Source organism: Hordeum vulgare, chromosome 1H (genome assembly GCF_904849725.1).
Source record: "Hordeum vulgare subsp. vulgare chromosome 1H, MorexV3_pseudomolecules_assembly, whole genome shotgun sequence".
NCBI lineage: Eukaryota > Viridiplantae > Streptophyta > Magnoliopsida > Poales > Poaceae > Hordeum > Hordeum vulgare.
The window spans coordinates 475,168,671-475,192,343 of NC_058518.1; the positions used below are offsets into that span (position 1 = coordinate 475,168,671).

General features: G+C 44.5%; 1 protein-coding gene across 1 annotated transcript; it reads left to right on the top strand.

Moving 5' to 3' along the window:
* The first annotated feature begins 11,688 nt into the window (after window positions 1–11,688).
* LOC123401150 (phosphatidylglycerophosphate phosphatase PTPMT2-like) lies at window positions 11,689–22,379 on the top strand. Its single transcript, XM_045094884.1, has 7 exons — window positions 11,689–11,889; window positions 12,888–12,992; window positions 13,865–13,987; window positions 14,193–14,286; window positions 21,845–21,927; window positions 22,024–22,113; window positions 22,245–22,379. The coding sequence occupies exons 1-7, from the start codon at window positions 11,689–11,691 to the stop codon at window positions 22,377–22,379; spliced, it is 831 nt and encodes a 276-aa protein (XP_044950819.1).
* Window positions 22,380–23,673: the final 1,294 nt, after the last annotated feature.

Sequence of the window (23,673 nt, forward strand, 5' to 3'; positions counted from 1 at the left end):
CCCCTCTCGTAGATGGACATCACCATGATAGGTCTTTGTGCGCGTAGGAAATTTTTTGTTTCCCATGCGACGTTCCCCAACAGTGGCATCATGAGCTAGGTTCATGCGTAGATGTCTTCTCGAGTAGAACACAAAAGTTTTTGTGGGCGGTGATGTGCGTTTTGCTGCCCTCCTTAGTCTTTTCTTGATTCCGCGGTATTGTTGGATTGAAGCGGCTTGGACCGACATTACTCGTACGCTTACGAGAGATTGGTTTCATCGCTACGAGTAACCCCGTTGCTCAAAGATGACTGGCAAGTGTTGGTTTCTCCAACTTTAGTTGAATCGGATTTGACCGAGGAGGTCCTTGGATGAGGTTAAATAGCAACTCATATATCTCCGTTGTGGTGTTTGCGTAAGTAAGATGCGATCCTACTAGATACCCATGGTCACCACGTAAAACATGCAACAACAAAATTAGAGGACGTCTAACTTGTTTTTGCAGGGTATGCTTGTGATGTGATATGGCCAACGATGTGATGTGATATATTGGATGTATGATATGATCATGTTGTAATAGATAATATCGACTTGCACGTCGATGGTACGGCAACCGGCAGGAGCCATAGGGTTGTCTTTATAACTAACGTTTGTGCTTGCAGATGCGTTTACTATTTTGCTAGGACGTAGCTTTAGTAGTAATAGCATGAGTAGCACGACAACCCCGATGGCGACACGTTGATGGAGATCATGATGATGGAGATCATGGTCTGACGCCGGTGACAAGAAGATCGTGCCGGTGCTTTGGTGATGGAGATCAAGAAGCACGTGATGATGGCCATATCATGTCACTTATAAATTGCATGTGATGTTAATCCTTTTATGCACCTTATTTTGCTTAGAACGACGGTAGCATTATGAGGTGATCTCTCACTAAAATTTCAAGACAAAATTGTGTTCTCCCCAACTGTGCACCGTTGCTACAGTTCGTCGTTTCGAGACACCACGTGATGATCGGGTGTGATAGACTCAACGTTCACATACAACGGGTGCAAAACAGTTGCGCACGCGGAACACTCGGGTTAAGCTTGATGAGCCTAGCATGTGCAGACATGGCCTCGGAACACATGAGACCGAATGGTCGAGCATGAATCGTATAGTTGATATGATTAGCATAGAGATGCTTACCACTGAAACTATTCTCGACTCACGTGATGATCGGACTTGAGATAGTGGATTTGGATCATGTACCACTCAAATGACTAGAGAGATGTACTTTTTGAGTGGGAGTTCTTAAGTAATATGATTAATTGAACTAATTGTCATGAACATAGTCTAATGGTCTTTGCGAATTACGATGTAGCTTGCGCTATAGCTCTACTGTTTTATATGTTCCTAGAGAAAATTTAGTTGAAAGTTGATAGTAGCATACTTTGCAGACTGAGTCTGTAAAACCGAGGATTGTCCTCGTTGCTGCACAGAAGGCTGATGTCCTTAATGCACCACTCGGTGTGCTGCACCTCGAGCGTCGTCTGTGGATGCTGTGAACATCCGACATACACGTTTCTGATGACTACACGATAGTTCAGTACAAAAATACTTAATGGCTTAGAAGCAAGGCGCCGAAAACGTTGTAAAACGTCACGGAACATAAGTGATGTTCTAAAGAGATGAAATTGTGATTTCATGCTTGTGCCCTTGTTAATAGGTACGAGACCTCCGACAAGATTCTTTGTCCACAAAGCACAGGAGAAAAGGCTCAATCGTTGAGCATGTGCTCAGATTGTCTGAGTACGACAATCGCTTGAATCAAGTGGGAGTTAATCTTCCAGATGAGATAGTGATAGTTCTCCAAAGTCACTGCCACCAAGCTGTGAGAGCTTCGTGATGAACTATAACATATCAAGGATACATACAATGATCCTTGAGCGATTCGCGATGTTTGACACTACGAAAGTAGAAATCAAGAAGGAGCATCAATAGTTGATGGTTAGTAAAACCACTAAGTTTCAAGAAAGGCAAGGGCTAGAAGGGATACTTCGTGAAACGGCAAAACAGTTGCTACACTAATGAAGAGACCCAAGATTAAACCCAAACCCGAGACTAAGTGCTTCTGTAATGAGGGGAACAGTCACTGAGGCGGAGCGACTCTAGATACTTCGTAGATAAGAAGGCTCGCAAAAGTCGAAAGAAGTATATTCGATATACATGATGTTGATGTGTACTTTACTAGTACTCCTAGTAGCACGAGGGTATTAGATACCGGTTCGGTTGCTAAGTGATTAGTGACACGAAATGAAAGCTACGGCATAAACGGAGACTAGCTAAAGGCGAGGTGACGATACGTGTTGGAATTGTTTCCAAGGTTGATATGATCAAATGTCGCACACTCCATCTATCATCGGGATTGGTGTTAAACCTAAATAATTGCTATTTGGTACTTGCGTTAAGCATGAACATGATTGGATCGTGTTTATTGCAATACGATTATTCATTTAAAGAGAATAATCGTTACTCTATTTGCTTAAATAAATCACCTTCAATGGTTTATTGAATCTCGATCGTAGTGTTACACATGTTCATGATATTGGTGCCAAAAGATACGAGTTGATGATGATAGTACCACTTACTTATGGCACTGCCGCTTGAGTCATGTTAGTATAAATTGCATGAAGAGGCTCCATGCTGATGGATCTTTGTACTCACCTGATTTCGAATCACTAGTGACATGCGAATCATACCACATGAGCAAGGCCTTGTTTTCATTGAGATGAAATAAGATAGTAACTTGTTGGAAGTGATACATTTTGATGTATGCAGTCCAATGGGTGCTGAGGCACGCAGTGGATATCATTATGTTCTTACTTCACTGACGATTTGAGTAGATACAGGAGTATTTACTTAATGAATCACAAGTCTAAAATGTTGAAAAGTTCAATTCCGTTTCAGAGTGAAGTTCGTCGTAACAAGAGGATAAATTGTCTACGATATGATCATGGAAATGAATATCTGAGTTACGAGTTTTGGTACACAGTTAAGACAATGTGGAAATTGTTTCGCAGTTCATGCCACCTAGAACATCATAGTGTGATGATGTGTCTGAACGTCATAGCCACGCACTATTTGGTATGGTGCATACTATGATGTCTCTTATCGAATTACCACTATCGTTTATGGGTTATGCATTAGAGACAACCGCACTCACTTTAAATAGGGCACCGCGTATTTCCGTTGAGATGACACAGTATAGACTGAGGTTTAGAGAAATCTAAACTGTCGTTTCTTGAAAGTTTGGGGTTTCGACACTTATGTGAAAAAGTTTCAGTCTGATAAGCTCGAACCCAAAGCGGATAAATGCATCTTCATAGGATATCCAAAACAGTTGGGTACATCTCCTATCTCAGATCCGAAAGCAAAGTGTTTGTTTCTAGAAACGGATCCTTTCTCGAGGAAAGGTTTCTCTCGAAAGAATTGAGTGGGAGGGTAGTAGAACTTGATGAGGTTATTGAACCATCACTTCAACCAGTGTGTAGCAGGGCGCAGGAAGTTGTTTATGTGGCGCCTACACCAATTGAAGTGGAAGCTGATGATGATGATCATTGAGCTTCGAATCAAGTTACTACAAACCTCGTAGGTCGACAAGGTCGCGTATTGCTGCAGAGTAGTACGGTAACCCTGTCTTGGAGGTCATGTTGTTGAGAAACAGTGAACCTACGAGTTATGGAGAAAGCGATGGTGGGCCCAGATTCCGACAAATGGCTGGAAGCCATGAAATCCGAGAGAGGATCCATGTGTGAAAACAAAGTGTAGACTTTGGTAGAACTACTTGATGGTCATAGGACTATTGAGTAAAAATGGATCTTTAAAAGAAGATAGATGATGATGGTGATAAGTCACTATTAAGAAAAGCTCGACTTGTCGCAAAGATGTTTTCGATAAGATCAAACAGTTGACTATGATGAGACTTTCTCACTCGTAGTGATGCTAAAAGTCTGTTAGAATTATGTTTGTTGTTGATGCATTATTTATGAAATATTGCACGTAGGATGTCAAAACATCGTTTTCTCGATGGTTTCCTTGAGCAAACATTGTATGTGATACAACCAGAAGGTTTTGTCGATCCTAAAGATACTACCAAGTATGCAAACTCCAGTGATCCGTCAATGGACTGGTGCAAGCATCTCGGAGTTGGAATATACACTTTGATGAGATGATCAAAGATTTTTAGTTTGTTCAAGGTTTATGAGAAACTTGTATTTCCAAAGAAGTGAGTGGGAGCACTATAGAATTTCTGATAGGTATATGTGGTTGACATATTGTGGATCAGAAGTAATGTAGAATTTTTGTAAAGCATACAAGGTTGTTTGAAAGAAGTTTTCAAAGGAGTACCTGGATTACGCTACTTGAACATTGAGCATCAAAGATCTATGGAGATAGATCGAAAGCGCTTAATAGAAGTTTCAACAAGATGCATGCCTTGACAAGTTTTTGAAAGAGTTCAAAATAGACCAGCAAAGAAGGAGTTCTTGGTTGCGTTGTGAGGTGTGAATTGGAGTAAGACTCAAAACCCGGCCACGGCAGAATAAAGAGAATAGACGAAGGTCGTCTTCTATGCCTTAGCCATAGAATGTAAAGTATGCCATGCTGTGTACCGCACCTGAAGTGTGCCTTGACTCAAAGTATGTTGAGAGGTACAGAGAGTGATCCATGATTGAATCACTAGCAGGGGTCGAAATTTATCCTTAGTAACTAATGGACTAAGGAATTTTTCTCGATTATGGAGGTGGTTAAAGAGTTTGTCGTAAAGGGTTACGTCAATGCAAGCTTTGACACTAATCCGGATAACTATGAGTAGTGAAACGGATTCGTATAGTAGAGTAGATATTTGGAGCATTTCCGAATAGCACGTAGTAGCAGCATCTATAAGATGACATAAAGATTTGTAAAGAACGCACAAATCTGAAAGTTTCAGAACCGTTGAATAAAACCTCTCTCACGAGCAAGACGTGATCAGGCCCCATAACTATATGGGTGTTGGATTCGTTGGAATCACATGGTGATGTGAACTAGATTATTGACTCTAGTGCAAGTAGGAGACTGTTGGAAATATGCCCTAGAGGCAATAATAAATTAGTTATTATTATATTTCTTAGTTCATGATAATCGTTTATTATCCATGCTATAATTGTATTGATTGGAAACACAATACTTGTGTGGATACATAGACAAAACACTGTCCCTAGTAAGCCTCTAGTTGACTAGCTCGTTGATCAAAGATGGTCAAGGTTTCCTGGCCATAGGCAAGTGTTGTCACTTGATAACGGGATCACATCATTAGGAGAATCATGTGATGGACTAGACCCAAACTAATAGACGTAGCATGTTGATCGTGTCATTTTGTTGCTACTGTTTTCTGCGTGTCAAGTATTTGTTCCTGTGACCATGAGATCATATAACTCACGGACACCGGAGGAATGCTTTGTGTGTATCAAACGTCGCAACGTAACTGGGTGACTATAAAGATGCTCTACAGGTATCTCCGAAGGTGTTCGTTGAGTTAGTATAGATCGAGACTGGGATTTGTCACTCCGTGTTACGGAGAGGTATCTCGGGGCCCACTCGGTCATACAACATCACACACAAGCCTTGAAAGCAATGTAACTTAATGTAAGTTGCGGGATCTTGTATTACGGAACGAGTAAAGAGACTTGCCGGTAAACGAGATTGAAATAGGTATGCGGATACTAACGATCGAATCTCGGGCAAGTAACATACCGAAGGACAAAGGGAATGACATACGGGATTATATGAATCCTTGGCACTGAGGTTCAAACGATAAGATCTTCGTAGAATATGTAGGATCCAATATGGGCATCCAGGTCCCGCTATTGGATATTGACCGAGGAGTCTCTCGGGTCATGTCTACATAGTTCTCGAACCCGCAGGGTCTGCACACTTAAGGTTCGACGTTGTTTTATGCGTATTTGAGTTATATGGTTGGTTACCGAATGTTGTTCGGAGTCCCGAATGAGATCACGGACGTCACGAGGGTTTCCGGAATGGTCCGGAAACGAAGATTGATAGATAGGATGACCTCATTTGGTTACCGGAAGGTTTTCGTGCATTACCGGAAAAGTTTCGGGCTCATCGGTAGTGTACCGGGAGTGCCGGGAGGGGTGCCGGGGACCATCGGGAGGGGTGTCACGCCCCAAGGGGTCTCATGGGCTATGGTAAGAGATAAACCAGCCCCTAGTGGGCTGGAATAAGTTCCCACTAAGGCCCATAAGGTTTGAGAAGGAAAAAACATAAGGTGGAAAGAGTTTCCAAGTGGGAAGGTGGAATCCTACTCCAAGTAGGATTGGAGTAGGACTCCTCCACCTCCAATTTCGGCCAAACCTTTAGGTTTTGAGGCTGCCTCCTCCCCTCCCTCCCACCTATATATACGGAGGTTTTAGGGCTGATTTGAGACGACTTTTCTACGGCAGCCCGACCACATACCTCCACGGTTTTTCCTCTAGACCGCGTTTCTGCGGAGCTCGGGCGGAGCCCTGCTGAGACAAGGTCATCACCAACCTCCGGAGCACCGTCACGCTGCCGGAGAACTCTTCTACCTCTTCGTCTCTCTTGCTGGATCAAGAAGGCCGAGATCATCGTCGAGCTGTACGTGTGCTGAACGCGGAGGTGCCGTCCGTTCGGTACTAGATCGTGGGACTGATCGCGGGATTGTTCGCGGGGCGGATCGAGGGACGTGAGGACGTTCCACTACATCAACCGCGTTCACTAACGCTTCTACTGTACGATCTACAAGGGTACGTAGATCACTCATCCCCTCTCGTAGATGGACATCACCATGATAGGTCTTTGTGCGCGTAGGAAATTTTTTGTTTCCCATGCGACGTTCCCCAACAACCCCGACTTCGAGGAGGAGCTTGCCACCGAGGAACTTCCTCAACCCGTCGCTCGAAGGTCCAAGCTCGGGTCTCGCAGGGCGTCCTACATGCCACAACCGCCTCCTGCCCAGCCTGAAGGTGAAGCTCGCCGCATCTCCTTAGAGCCTCCTGCCACGTTAGGTCGTAATATCACAAACTTCACCACACTTGGGGAAGCTTCCTATCTTACTTTCCGCCGCGACGTAAATCAATACGAAGTCGGCAGTGATTCTACGGATTCACGTTTCCGCACAAACGTCCAGGCGGACATCTTTTCCACCGTCATAGTTCCTAAGGGGTTATCTAATCATCTTTACATTGATGTTGAGCACATTCGCATGCACCCGGCGAAATATCCGGGTGCCATTGAGCTTATTGAGTCATCGGGGCTTGCCGCCCCGTTTGCTTTTCATTGCGACTATAATGTTGCTGCCATTCACCAGTTCTATGCCACATGTCATTTTGGCTCTGACAACACTGTCACCTGGATCACCTCTGACGTTCGCTTCAAAGCCACTTATGCTACTTTTTTTGCCGCACTGGGTTTTCCCCATTCCGGTTATAAAATACATAAGGATGATCCTAACCATGCGCCTAAGACTATTGACGTGTGTGGACACCTAATGAAACCACTACGTGAGCTTGATGCGGATGAGCGCCTGAAGGACCTTAACCAGGTATCCATCTGGCGCTCACCTTACTTCATTATCTTTTAGTGTGTCATCCGCACCATCTATCCCAAGATGGGTGATAAGGGTTCTTGCAGTGGCTATTGTATCGACATCATGTACCACTTGTTCAAGAACCCCAAGAGCAAAATCAATGTGCCTCACTTCCTATGGCATGAGATTCGGCTTGCTAGATTTCAGTACAAGCGAGCCTTTCCTCACGCTCCTTTCATTCAGGCACTTATTAACCACGTTGCTGATTTCTCTGTGGCTACCACTCACATCCATCGCAAGTGGTCCATTCCCGCTCACATGGCGGATGACTTTGCTCCCAAGAACGCCCCTTCTTCCTCTACTACCACTCGCCGCACTGCTGCACAGGCCGCCACCCCTTCATCTAGCTCCGCTTCTCTCGGTCGCATTGCCAAATTCCTTGGCAAAGCTCACTCTGCTTTGATGAAGGTTGTCTCCTTTCAGTGTGGTCAAACCCATGATGTGGTTTCCTGCTTAGTTTCCTCTCAGAATGCCCTCAAGGCTCGTCTAAGAGCCTCGGGCGATCTTGATGTGAGTGATGATGAGGCCCCTCGTGCTGCTCCTTCCATTGATTTTGGCTTCCCTTCTGGTCCTGAGTGGTCTGAGTTCTTTGACGAGGCTGGGGGCAGTGGTTTGGCTGATGATGCTGATGATGATGGTGATGCGCCTTGAGTTTGGTTGGTGCTGTTAATGGCTCCCTTTTTGGTACTTGGTGCCAAAGGGGGAGTAATGTATTGTAGTTAAATTTTTATTCTCGTCATTTTTTTAGTCTTTGGAGATTTAATGTAATGGATAAAACTCATGTATGGCTACTTATGAATGGTTGTGACTTGCTATGATATCATCATAGACTATTATGTCTTGCTCCTTTATTTCTATGATGATCTATTATCCTTCCATTTGATCCATTTGGAGCTTCGATTTCTTTATCATGCATATCTTGAGGGGGAGCTCCGTACTAAACATCTCCTAGACTATAATGTATGTTTTAATATTTTTGGGACCTATGTATATGTTGTCATCAACTACCACAAAGGGGGAGATTGAAAGTGCATGCTATGCCCCTAATTGTCTTTTGGTGTTAATGACAACACATACATAGGAAACTAATCCTATTTGTTGAGTGTATCTCAGGACGGCAAGTACTTTAGTAGATTAAGATTTATGTGCCAAAGGTTGCCTGAAAAGATTGGTGATGTATATTTCGAGAAGACTCGGGATTAAGAAGAGATGTTGTAGAATAGTCTTTTGAGTTTACTGATATTGAGTATAGGGATCCCCCACTATTAAGAGGGGATCACAGGCTTTGCGATAAACTTGCTCATACCACATCTCTACAAACACATCAAACACCACATACTGTCCACTGTCTACAATTCAATATATGTCCAATTACCTCGGACATCCGGCTCCCTCCGGACGTCCGAGGACCGGACGTCCGGCCGACTTCGAAAATCCGCAGCCAGACACCAGTAGTCTGTAAGGCTTATATATTGGAAATCCGGCTCCCTCCGGACGTCCGAGGGCCGGACGTCCGGCCAAGCTCCGGAAATCCGGAGGTCAACACCAGTAGAATGTGTGCACTATATCTCGGAAATCCGGCTTCCTCCGGATGCCCGAGCGCCGGATGTCCGACACCCATCGGAAATCCGGAAGCCACCACCAGTAGAACTTGTGCTGTATAACACGGACTTCCGGGCCACTCCGGACGTCCGTATGCTGATGAATTCAAATATGATTCAGGCACATCTACAGGCCTCGGCCGACCGACCCCTGTCGGACGTCCGGCCGCTGATGAATGCAGAAGAGTTCCAGTCATGCCTACAAGTCTCGGACGACCGACCCTTGTCCGACGTCCGGCCCCTCACGGACGTCCGGACTTCCGACAAGTGTCGGACGTCCGGACCCTGTGTGACTTATTGCACCTCCAACGGCTGGATTTCACTCCACACTATAAATACTCTTCTCCCACCTCGTGAAAGGGTGTTCTGGTTGTGTGTTGACGGATGTGATACAGGTGACGGGTTAGTATTGGAGTTGTGTGATAATTACTCCTTGTATCCGTGTACCAGATTGCATGACCAGATATTTTGGGAATTCATAGGTGGGAATTCAAGTAGTTGCTTATAGGACAATCTTCTAACAAATGCACGATGTTAGGTTGGGGTTCGACATCTAGTGGATTCGTTTGTTCTTGATCGACTTACAGCGGTACACGTTGTGTCTTAAAGAGTCCTTGTAGCTTGCTACGACTCGGGGACGCTTCGTATGTCGGGTGCACTGCCTTGCACTTGATGGCTACTGTAAAATCGAGCCCGTGCGATCCTGTCCATGAAAATATCGAACGGAAATCTTTCTCATGAGTTTGTTTTGGCTTGTTTCATAAGCCGCACCCTTTGTTTCGTTGAAATATGGTAATTCAAGTTGCTTCGATGTCAAGTGGTGATTTCATATCTTTCTAGTGGTGTTCTCATATTTTTATGTGAATGCTAATTCTTTTGCTCAAATCAATTCTCTTGTTAATTCTTGTCAACCGGAGTCGTCATGTTAATTCTTTTCCAACCGGTGTGGTTCTCTCCAAGTGGATTCAATCCTCTTCAATTTTTGCAAGATCATTCTCTCATTTTATTCCGGAGTTCATCTCATCTCTCCCAAATTCTCTTTGTTTTTCCCCACCCTCCCGCCCTTTTTCTTAGTGATTCAATTTTCGTCCAAGAGTTTTATTTTCATTGTGCTTCCGCTGTCTGTTCTTTTCTCTCTTACCCGGTGCTTCATTGTGAAGATTCTCACGAGCTTCATGTTCATCTTTGTTCATTCTTGTCATCCTTACCGGTGAATTTAATTCAGCTATCCGTGTTCATCATATCCTATTCATCCTTGATTTCTTTCCGGTGTTGGAGATCCTTATCAGTCTATCTTGTTTATTCAGTTACCTCCCACCGGCTGATCCGGACGATCTATCCGCCGCCTCCTCGTTCGTTGATCTTGCTTCATCTGACGGAGCAGATCGTGCTCGCGCGCCAATGGAGCACAAACCTAGCGAGACCGTTCCCTGAAACTGGAGCATTGTTTCCGGAAACGGTCCTGAAGCTGGGCACGCTCGCGCTCGCTGGAAGGAGGCAGCGACTACCGGATCTGGGAGGGCGATGACGCGGCCGCTCGCCCCAACACCGGCCGGCCCCCGCCCCGACGCAGGCCTCTCCCACCGTAGTCCCTCAGCCACGACGTCAGCCGCCCCTCCCCTACCCCCCGCGCCACCAGCCGCTCGCCTCCGACGCCGGCGGCCCAACACATGCCGCTGCCAGTAGCTCCCGCCGGCAGCCCCTTCACCCCCGATGCCAGCCGACCCTTCCCTCCCCCATCCCCCACCCCCCGTGCCACCAGCCGCTCGGCCTCGACGACATGATCTTTGCTGTAAAAATTTCTTCCGCAACAGTACCTATGTTGAAGAAAGATGAAATAATTTTTTTCTGCAATAAAGCGATTGTTTGTGGAACTCAATCGTTGTTTCAGGAATTAATGAATACAAAGTTTATTTTTTGTAACAAGGCAATTGTTTGTGCAACTCGACCGTCGTTTCATGAATCACTGGATGCCCAACCAAAGCTTCGCGTGCGGATCAGACGACGCTCATGTAGATCGGATGGTCGTCCAGATGGTGGATGTTTACTAAACATCTGTTGATGGACGCGTAGCAGCCCCTTAAAAAAGACATTTTTTTAATGAATAGTGACCTATGTGGACCATTCATTGACTTGACTTATATATTGACTAGCTCGCCACGGCAGTCCTCCCCCTCCAGCTTATAATTCCCAACCGAAAAATTGCAGAGCGCGAGGCGCGTTGGTTGCTTGACTTGTTTCTTCTTCCAAGAACAGCCTGCCCCCCTCAGGATCAGAGCGAGATGAAGATTCATGAGATCTTCTCCGACGAGGTGGTGGACGGGGAGGACTGCGGCGGCGAGGCGCGCCTGGATGAGGCGCTGCGGGAAGGGGCCCCGGGCCACGGCGGCGCCCGCGGCGACGACTAGTGGGTGGAGGAGGAGGATGAGGAGGAGTTTTCGGCGGCGTGGGGGAGGGATGGCTGCGGTGGCGAGGCGCGGCGTCGAGGGGCGTTTAGCCACGGCGGTGGTGAGGCGCTGCGGGGTGGGACGTTGGGCCACGGCGACAGCGGCGTGGAGGGGGCGGAGGATCAGTGGGAGAACGACGAATGGGAGGACGCGCGGCGGGACCAGGAGCTGCGGGGAGGGCCGAATGACCGCGGCGGCGGCGAGGTGTCGGGTTCGGGCCGTGGCCAGGGCCGACCCATAGCCCAGGCAAACAGGGCAACTGCCCCGGGCCCCGAGAGGACGAGGGCTCCCAAACATTAAATTATACTACTAACAACCATAATATTGCATATTAGGTTGAATATCATAAAATATGTTAGAAAAACAAAATTCTCAATTTGGATGAGCAAAGTCCACACTGCAAACAAATAGCATGTATAAGGTATAAATAGATCACTGGTGATATTAAATTAAGTTAGACTCTTTGTAATAAACACCATCTTAGGTAGATTTATATGTGCAATTTCATGCAGAAGTTTTGATTTGAAAGACTAATATCTGCACTAGATAAATCCAAAAACATCACATAAGTGCATCTGAAATAATAAATTAGTATATAAAAATTGAACTAACGTTACTTTTATCTTTACATAGGTGATTCTTATAAGTGATCCTACTTCAGAATCAACTATCTAGTACGCACATAGTGTCAGTTTATTAATTAATTTAATTTGCAAGATTCAGTTGGCAACTACTTAATTTATACTCTATAAATTTCTATAGATATACTTACCCAATAATACACTAGAAACCACAATTAACTTTTTTTAAACAATATGCATTAGGAAGCTTTATCATGATATTTGACGATATTAAAATAAACATAGACGCGCACACTCAACCCCCCCCCTCCCTTATATATAATTTATGCAAACCATCAAATTAATTTTTGTTAGGATAAATAATTTAAATTTAGTATAATTTTTTTTAATGTACGTTACAATCGTAGGACAAAAAAACAATAATTAATATTTAGCAATGTTGTTGGATGACTAATTATGCCAACTAAATGGAAAACATCATATTCGTTTAGGTTTTAGTCTGATTAAACAATATGTTTAGAAGAATATAAAATTTTGATATAAAATTCATTTATTTTCGACTTCGCCCCGGGGCCCAAAATTTGCTTGGACCGGCCCTGGCCGTGGCGGCGGCGGGTGGCTCGGCAAGCTCGTCGGAGTCGGCGCGAGGCTTGCGCTGTACCCATCCCTGGCCTACAACGTCGCGAGGAACAAGATGGAGGCAGACTTTCACTGGTGGGATCAAGTCGACGAGGTGAGCTTCTTTCTTGAATCTTGTGCGATGAATCCATGCGGCATCTCGTGTACAAGATCGTTCGGCATTTGGTGGTATCTCTCGTGTCGTTCGAGGAATCGAGGGGAAGGGATTCAGCTGAGGCTCAGTCTGGGTAATTTCATATTGACTAAATGAACAAATTACTCCACATTTCTGATTGTTACATCAAAAGCACCGCAATAAGCTGACGATGGGGCAAGATAGTTGGATTTGTCAGGGATTCCAGTCGCTATGATTTGGGTTTGTACAAGATAGTGCAGTAGAGTTCAAGAGAGATGCTATTCTAGCTAATTTGTCATCCTCCTGATTATTTGTCAGCACTTATTCAGAATCTGAAAAATGCTATTTCAGTATATTTTCACCCAGGCTGCAAATCAACGATGTTTCCTGCAAACTTTTGAGCTCAGTTTTTGATTCTTTTTGGAACAAAGGGACCATGTTCCCGAGAGCATGTTCGTCCTGCTGCCAGCCTTCTCTATCTAGTGGGGTTACAAGAATTGCATGGACAAATGCCATTCTCCACAATCTCATGTCTGGCTTCAGCGTTCACTGTTTGTCCACATATATAATACAATCTCTTAACTTTCTTTCTCATCCATGTGTTATATATCCAATTGAGAGTTTGGAGTTGTCTATGTGTTGGAGTTGTACACGCACATTGAGGATGGAATGGATCATTACATGCATTCTGTGACATGCATATGTGGAAGATGTATTTTATTGTATGCGTACGTGCAAGAGAAAAAGGGTGTGTTTGGGTCGAGGTTGTCACATATTTGAAATGTTATAATTTAACGGCTTACAAGAGGCAATTACTGTGGTCTAATTTGTTTCTGCTTCCATGTATCTAGCATGTTTGGCTAGGTGCCGTTCCCTTCCAGAGGCATGTACCACGGTTGAAGGCGCTTGGGGTACGCGGAGTTGTCACTTTGAATGAACCATTTGAGACTTTTGTTACATCAAAAGCATATCAGGTAACTATAAGTTCAATGCTTAATTTCTGTTAGTATATATTTTTGAACAACTATACTTAAAATTGCACTCGTTCTAATTAGTGGTAACCTTGCCTTTTAGCTTCTATACATCAAGCAACATTGTAATCTTTTATCATTTGCCAAATACTTCACTTAGATGCTGTCATTATTTATCTTACCATTTTCTTCTTAATAACATTTTCAGGATTATGACATTGAGAATCTTCAAATTCCAACAAGGGATTATGCTTGTGCACCTTCACTGGAGAATATCTGTAAGGATCTGAAGTTTATCAACAGTAAGCACCTTCCATTTTGAATCTCTGAGGATAATTAGAAGAACTGATTAGTATGCCACTGCTTGCTAGGAAACGATAGCTTAGCGAACCGAAACATGTCACAGTCCTTCTTATTTAAGTACTAGCAAAATGGCCCGTGCGTTGCCACGGAAGAAAAAAAACATAATCTCCAATGATAGTGACCACATTATGTTCACATATCACCGATTGATTTAGAAATTTTGTGCACAAATGCAAGAAAATGTTTCTTCTTTTAAATTTATTCACAAGTTCAAGCAATCTTTACATTTTCAGAAAATATATATCATGGTTGTCAAAAATCTTGGTAACTCAAAGATTTATTCTGAATTTCAAGAAATTTTTTAGAAAACATACAATAATAATCCGATCCATCCAACAATTAATTCTTCAAAATTCACACAGGTATATTGTCACATAGACTTAAAAGCATTAATGTTTGACTACATACATTAGATCTTTCGTGAACAATTTTACAAATATGGGAACAATTTTAAAATCGAGAACATTTTTTACAAATTAAAAATATTTACTAAAAATCGTGAATATTTTTTATATTTTGAATGGGTTTAAATATTTTCTTTTGAATTGGCGACCAATTCAAGAAAAGGCGAACATAATTTTTGACGTTGGAGGATTTTATTTTAAATTCACAAACATTTTTTGAAATGCATGAAGTTTTTCTGAATAAACAAACATTTTTATAAAGCAGTAATATATTTATTTAATTCATGGACATTGTTTTGGAATTTGCAAAAAAATATAAAAATCTGGCGCTTTTTGAATCCTATTTTTAATTCAAAATAAAAAAATTGTCAGCATTTTAATTGAAAATTCCTATTTTTTAGTATGCAAAAGTTTTTGTAATTCTAAATTATTTAAATTATAAATAACCAAAAATGGAACGGAAAATTTTAAATAAAAAAGAGAAACTATCAAAACAAGCATTAGCTATTTTTAAAAATTTAGGACAATTTTTAAATGCTCTAAAATATTTTGAATTAGAAAGCATTTTGTTAAATGCCTTTAATAATTTTGAATACATGGAATTGTATTTGAGATCATGGACTTTTCTTATCATAGAAACATTTTTCTAAAATTGCAAACATTTTATTGTATATGCGAGCATTTTTTACAAAACTCCGAACAGTTTTTGAAGTCACAAACATTTTAATTTTTTAAATATGTTGATTTATAATTTTCAGTTTATTAAAATTTTAAAGATTATTTAAAGTTCTAAATTATTTAAAATAAAAAAATAAAACAGAACTGAAAATAAATAAATAAACGGAACTAAAAGCAGGCGCCTGTGCATGGGCCGGCCCATATGGTGTGTTGGATATTTTCCCAGCGTGCAGAGCGTAATATAGGATGTTTTTACATGGGCCGGCCCAGTCCAAGATTTTTCGCTTTGTGAAACGTTTTCTATTACTTACCGATGACATAGTGGGTAATTTATGCAAACTTTAGGAGTAATTTTCAAGACGGACGACTAGAAACTGTATTTGCTTTATTATTAGTGAGAGATTTGGTTTAGGCCCCATTTGGTTTGCAGGTGCGGAAAACACGGGGCTAGAAAATGTATAGGGATGGGGTTGGTTTTGTTAGAAGTATAATTGGGTTTAAATTAGAGATAAGGAGATAGAGATAGAATTAGTTTAAACCACATGTAACTTGTCTTGTACTTCAAGCCTCTACCCCTCATGTACTCCTATATATATCCCTACAAGGGTTAGATCAATATAACACAACAATACACAATATTAGTCATCCTATAATTTCCACATGGTATTAGAGCGGTTAGTCTCACTACCCCGATCCTAGGACTTCCACCACTACTGCATCGCGCGCCGCCCCGGGGAGCTCAATCTCCTCTCCCCGGGGGCGCGGCACCCGATCAATCAAAGAGTAGATCAGATCAGTTCCTCTAGCTGAGGTAATTCCTTAGATTAGATCAAAATTTCGAACTTCCATTAGATCAATTTTTTTTCTCTTAGCCACACATATAAATTCCTATATTTCCACGACCTTCTATCCATCCGGTGAAAATCGGTGCAAATCCACCTTTGACGGCGTGCAGTCAACCCGCCTCATGTGTGGTGAAGGCGATGCCGATTGTATCGGGGTCGAGGCGGCAACAGCGAAGACTTCCCGATCACGGGAGGGTGGAAGCTAGCCGGGATCGAGAAAATCGGCTATTTGCCACTTTCAATACCGGGCTTCACAAATTTGCCACTTTCAAGATTGACTTTGTAAAAATGCCATTCAGCTTGTGTACACTTTGATTATCATGCCATTTTTTTTTATTTTTACATTGTTTTTATTTTTATTTTTCATTATTTGGCAACTGAAAGGACCAAAATACCCTGATACTATCTATATTTATTTGGGATCAGATCAGGCACTTGAAGTGGACCATCCCTGAATATCTTGCTTGCGACATTCCTGACGATTGCCATCAGGCCGTTGGTGCTGATATTGAGCGCTGGCCTCACTACTAGGGCACTTATCTAGCATGTCAATGGACGAGCTGCTCCAACACGGGGCAGGGAAGTGTGAGCTGGGTTGTCGAGCACAGGGGAGGCCGAGCGCGCAGGTGTGGGCGAGCACCGGCGGCGAGGTGCGGTGGCTCGCGCAGGCATCTGCGAGGCGAGCTGAACTGTGCCGGTGCGTGCTGGCAAGCTAGGACTAAGAGCTGCGGTGACTCGTGTAAACATCCGCAACGTACGACGGCGAGCAGCCGTGATGGCAAGAACGAGCATCACGAGCTAGTTTCGGGGCAATCAGATGCAACCTATCCATAAACGCATCAGATTAGTTAGATTGCATTAAGGGTACTTTGGTCCTTCCAAGTGTCAAATAATGAAAAAGAAAAGGAAAAGCAATGAAAAAAGGAAAAATGGCATAGTAATCAAAATTTACACGAGCTGGGTGGCATTTTTACAATGCCAATCTTGAAAGTGGTAATTTTACGAAGCCCCATGTTGAAAGTGGCAAATAACCGATTTTCTCACCGGGATCAGCGCTGGCCGGTTGAACAAGCCGAGAAACAGGGACGACGACCAGGAGACTGCATCAACGTCCATCGCGCCCGCGCATGTAGATCTCGCACAAGAGACGAGACGCTCGTCGCCGAAGCCAGCAGAGCCCTTCGAGGAGCTCCACCGCGTCCGACCTCGACGGAGGACGCATCACCGAGCTCACACCATCAACTTCAGGGGCAACACGACCTCAGCATCGACCTGCCCTCCCGAGCGACTCCCACGACAGCAGCAGAGCTCTACGTACGTGCCCTCGTGGGCGCCACGGCCTCGACACCAAGCAGCGCACATCAACGCCTCGAACCAACAGCTTCTGCAGGCGGCTGCGGCCGCATCGTACGTCTCGCTACTGTATCGTTCAAGGCGTCCATGCACAAGGCGTTCATGCATCCTGGAGACGTGGTAATGCATGTCCTTGTGCGTGCTGATGCCATGATCCTGTTTTGACAGCTTCATACATGCGACCGGCACCAAGATTGGTACTCCATGAGGGCCGTCCGAGCAAGTTTCATCGGCCCTCCACCGAGCGAACCAACAATCTCCACCGAGCCAGCAAACTGTACTGAGCGGGATTCCGCACGACACACGCGACACACATCTACACCGAGCCGACGCAGCGGATCTGCATCAAGCGGAGCGATCTCCATTGACCCGGCACCGCGACACCAATCCATCAGCACGACCGAACCTACACCGAGCAATCTACACCGACCTTACACCGCGACATCGAGCTGTACGGCTACATGGTCTGGAAAATCTTTGTCAAACATATCTTCGAGAAGCGACATCAACACGCATTATCCACACGCCAGGCCGGTATGGAAAGTGATGTAATTCTTCATCGACTTCTCCGACGCGCACGGCATCGACACTTGGTCGCCGCAAGGGACGCCTTCAAGTGACACATTATCGTCGACATGCTGCTGCGACGTCATCGCCGACACTTCATCGCCAAGGTCTTCATCAACATGGTCTTCACCAACATCTTCGTCAACACGCCGCCGCCCCTCGTCCACAAGATGGACACCTAGCGTCCTCTGACAGATTTTTCTGCAAGACGCGACCCCGACGACGGCAATGGCCGCGTCACGACGACGGCATCAACCGCGTCATTCATGAATGCATCGACATGGCGTCACTACAGTGATGATCCTACACGGCCACACGGTTCTGGCAAAACCGATGTGTGCTCGATGAGCTTCCTCCGGTCTTGGCAAAACCGATGGACTCATCGCCGACGGCACCCTCTGACATCCGCAAGGTACATCATGCACGTCTGCAGCTCCGTCATAGCGCATTTTTTTGCGCCTTCGGCTTCGTGTGGTTTCATCATCCACGACGATCACACATCGACCACGACTACCTCGACCACGGCTACATCACCATGATCGGCTACCTCGACATCGACATTAATGGCTTGGTCTACAGCAACTCATCGGCAACAACTCCGGTCAATAGCGTCCGCGTCGTCACTAGCGTCCACGCCACTCCCGCTGTGACTGCGGGAGGGAATAGAGAAGAGACAAGGAAGGCACCAGAAGAGGACGCAGTCACCACCCTAGGTGCCGACCCATCAGAGACGCAGTTGATGATGACGCCGTGCAGAAGATGACAAAGGCGCATGATACGTCCATTTTGCATCATGTTTTCACGTTGATATTTATCGCTTCTTTGGCTATTATTTCACTTCACGGTACTATTCTTATGCCTTTTCTCTCTTATTTTGTAAGGTTTACATGAAGAGGGGGAACACCGGAAACTAGAATTCTGGCCTGAAAGTGGAGCAAAGTTGAGATACATATTCTGCGCAACTCAAAACGCCGTGAAAATCAACGGGGATTTTTTTCCCAATTTATCAAAAATACTGGGCCGAAGAAGTGCCAGAGGGGCACCAGGGGGTGCCCACAAGCCTGCACGGCGCGGCCACCCCGCCAGGTCGCGCCATGGGGGCTTGTGGGCAGCCCACTAGCACACTGCCCCCCTTTTTTGCTATATGGAGGGTTTCGTCCAGGAAAAAATCACAGAGGAGCTTTTTCGTGGTTTCGCCGCCGCCACGAGGCGGAACTTGAGCAGAACCAATCTAGAGCTCCGGCAGGACGATCCTGCCGGGGAAACTTCCCTCCTGGAGGGGGAAATCGTTGCCATCGTCATCACCAACACTCCTCTCATCAGAGGGGACTCATCTCCATCAACATCTCCATCGGCACCATCTCATCTCCAAACCCTAGTTCATCACTTGTAACCAATCTCCGTCTCGCGACTTCGATTGGTACTTGTAAGGTTGCTAGTAGTGTTGATTACTCTTCGTAGTTGATGCTAGTTGAATTATTTGGTGGAAGAGTTTATGTTCAAATCCGTGATGCTACTCATTACCTCTCTGATCATGAATATGATTATGCTTTGTGAGTAGTTACTTTTGTTCCTGAGGACATGGGATAAGTCATGCTAATAGTAATCATGTGAATTTGGTATTCGTTCGGTATTTTGATATGTTGTATGTTGTTTTTTCTCTAGTGGTGTTATGTGAACGTCGACTACATAACACTTCACCATTATTTGGGCCTAGAGGAAGGCATTGGGAAGTAGTAAGTAGATGATGGGTTGCTAGAGTGACAGAAGCTTAAAACCTAGTTTATGCGTTGCTTCGTAAGGGGCTGATTTGGATCCACTAGTTTAATGCTATGGTTAGACTTTGTCTTAATTCTTCTTTCGTAGTTGCGGATGCTTGCGAGAGGGGTTAATCATAAGTGGGATGCTTGTCCAAGTAAGGGCAGTACCCAAGCGCCGGTCCACCCACAGATCAAACTATCAAAGTAACGAACGCGAATCATATGAACATGATGAAACTAGCATGACAGAAATTCTCGTGTGTCCTCGGAAGCGTTTTTCCTCCTATAAGACTTTGTCCAGGCTTGTCCCTTGCTACAAAAGGGATTGGGGCACTTTGCTGCACCGTTGCTACTTTTGTTACTTGTTGCTTGCTACGAATCTTCTCACCACACAATCACTTGTTACCGACAATTTCAGTGCTTGCAGATTTTTCCTTGCTGAAAACCACTTGTCAGATCCTTCTGCTCCTCGTTGGGTTCGACACTCTTACTTATCGAAAGGACTACGATTGATCCCCTATACTTGTGGGTCATCAGTGCACGACTTTAAATTCAGTCGCAAGCGTCTGCTTCACTCCCGCTACGACTGAGGGGGAATGTTAGAAGTATAATTGGGTTTAAGTTAGAGATAAGGAGATAGAGATAGAATTACTTTAAACCACATGTAACTTGTCTTGTACTCCAAGCCTCTACCCCTCATCAACTCCTATATATATCCCTACAAGGGTTAGATCAATATAACACAACAATGCACAATATTAGTCATCCTATAATTTCTACAGGTTTTACAACATTTTTTTAGAGAAGGAGGTTAAACCCCCGGCCTCTGCATCAATCGATGCATGCAGTCATCTTATTAATTATTTTACACAGGTTTTACAGCATGAGAATACAGGACTGCAAAACCGAGGAACAGAAAGAATGAGGGGCGTTGGAAGTGTAGGTATAAAACCTTTGTTAGTGGGATAGAGTGTATGTCACAGTAGATACTATGGTGTTTTTCATTTGCATATACTTGTTTGTCTCTTATCTTATCATGGGCTGCGAAGTTTAACATTTTATCTGGTGGATTTTGCAAACAGTCCATAGGTAGAAAAGATTAAGGGTTTCCAAACCTGTAGTTTTCCCTAGTCACTTTCCTGTGAAGCGAACGGTCCAAACCTGCAGTCTTTCCATTAACTATTTTTCACTTGCTAATTTCTTCGAAGACTTGAAATTCAAGTGGCCATATCTGGCGCGCCCTAAGCATGCAACATAGTCAGTTTTAGCCATCAAGCACACTGGCTTAGTCAAGGTCAAGCCCAACAGATAGAGCCTGTTAGGAAATCGACGAACCTTTGCATGTACTTGTCCCTCCCTATTATAAATGCGAAGGAATTCATCTTCAGTTACTACCTTGCATCCATTTTCAGACAATTGACCAAGGCTAATAATATTACTCCTCGGAGAGGGAATCAAATATACATTTGATAATGTACGATGCCCACCATTCAGGCATTGGACTAACACAGTTCCACGGCCAGTGATTGCAACAGTGGTTCCATTTCCAAATTCACTTTCTCTCTTACTGAATAATCAATTTCAGTAAACTTCTTCTCACAAGCAGTCATATCGTTGCTGGCACCGGTATCCAAGTACCACACTTGATCATCACATTTGTCTATGTCACAAGGTCTTACTTTTTGTTCATTGAGGTAAACTTCTTCTTACACATCTTCTTGCACGGCTCAACAGTCGACCTCGACATCTGTGCGATCGATGACCTCCCAGACTTGCTACCTAGATGCCAAATTCAGGACCTAGATGCTACTTTTGTCTTGCTGTACACAAGAAGATTAAAGTCAACACTATTGGGTTATCATTTCCTTTGCAATTTCTTCATTTTCTCAGGGATTGCGTTGCAAGGTAACAGTACCTACGTCCACTGCAAGGCCGGAAGAGGACGGAGCACAACCGTGGTTTTGCGCTACTTGGTATGGCAAAAGTGGACCAATAGTGTATTACAGTTTTGGTGTTTTCCTTGTATGTATTGGAAGACTTATTACTACCTGAACATAATATGCATGTAGATCAAATACAAGGGCATGGATCCTAAACAAGCCTGGGTTCATACCAAATCGATACGGCCCCGGATTTGCCTGACAAGTGCTCAACAGAAGGTATGTAATCTGACCTTGTCTACATGGTATATCTATGAATGTAGATGTAGTACCTGAATGATAGAGCTCTTCTCCTTATAATCGAAATCATATAGCTGTTTGAGTTCTTTCTAACTGCTTCCTTGCCACAGGCTGTTACACTGTTCAGCACGATCAACCCTGTTGGAGGAGACATTCCGTCCCAGAGTTCGGCGGGGGTGGTAGCCCATCACAGGCCCAACACAAGACAGATTCAGCCCGACCCCGAGGATCATCTGGAACTGTAGAACTGTCGCGTGCATCATGACCCAATGAGATTAGTTTGTGCAATACCAATCACAATCTTAACGCGAAATAGACTAGTTTGTGGCAATATTTTAAATAGTGGGCTATGACAAATAGCGGCGAATCTCTAAATCAGCTATAGCCGAGCTATAGCGGGCTATAACGGCATATTTGTACATAGTACCATTTAGCGACACCCTGTTGAAAAGGCTATAGCGGGCTATTTAAAACTATGGTTTGTGCAAACACCAATGGCACGCGAATACTGTTGAAGTTTGCCTCTTACGCCGATCGGTTCTTTTGGTGTAATGCGCATTCTATGTTTTTTTTCTTTCTCCGGGGGACGTCATCTATGTTTTTGATGTGGATATGATGTGAATATGTTTTTTCTATTATTCATCCGCATTTGGCCGTTATTGCACTTGTCACCATCTTTTTTTCTTCTACTGAAAGGGGTTGAACCCCCGGCCTATGCATCATTGCACACATAACCATCTCTATTAAACGGTACTCCCTCCGTCCCTTGTTACACGGCCTTCATGTTTTACGTGATTCAACTTTGATCTAGATCTCGCCCATAGTATGTTAAGTATATATCTAAAATTCACACTGTTGAAAAAGTATGTTTTGATATGAGTTGAATCACTAGTAGAAAACGGGCCTTTGGCCTGGACCAATTAGTCCCGGAGTGCCTCTGGGCCGGGACTAAAGGCCCGGCCACGTCGTCCCAATTCTCAATGCCTCCCTCGAGGCTTTAGTCCCGGCCCGTAAGGAGCCTGTAGTCCCGGTTCGTGTCACAAACCGGGACTAAAAGGCTACGCGGCGGGCAGTGGTGGTGGCAACCGTTCGTATCCCCCTTTAGTCCCGGTTGGTGGCTCAACAAGGGACTAAAGGACTAACACGTGGCCTGCCGTGGTGGTGGCAACCGTTGGTATACCTCTTTAGTCCCGGTTGGTGGCTCAACCCGGGACTAAAGGACTAACACATGGCCTGCCGTAGTGGGGCGACCGTTGGCAATACCTCTTTAGTCCCGGTTGGTGGTTGAACCCGGGACTAAAAGCCTAACACAAGGCCTGCCGTAGTGATGGCAACCGTTTGGCATACCTCTTTAGTCCCAGTTGGTGGTTGAACCCGGGACTAAAAGCCTAACACGTGGCCTGCCGTAGTGGTGGCATCCGTTTGGTATACCTCTTTAGTCCCGGTTGGTGGCTCAACCCGGGACTAAAGGCCCAAACGGTTTGCATCCCGCGTCGTTTCGGGCGATGAAAAACACGAACCAAAGCGTACAGTCGCCAT

Bases quoted from the DNA above. Each gene is read 5' to 3' on its own strand.
- LOC123401150 (XM_045094884.1), top strand. From the start codon at position 11,689: ATGGCTGCGGTGGCGAGGCGCGGCGTCGAGGGGCGTTTAGCCACGGCG. The intron at 12,993-13,864 runs GTGAGCTTCTTT...CCATGTATCTAG, and splicing joins GGTGGGATCAAGTCGACGAG to CATGTTTGGCTAGGTGCCGT. The intron at 21,928-22,023 runs GTATGGCAAAAG...ATATGCATGTAG, and splicing joins CCGTGGTTTTGCGCTACTTG to ATCAAATACAAGGGCATGGA.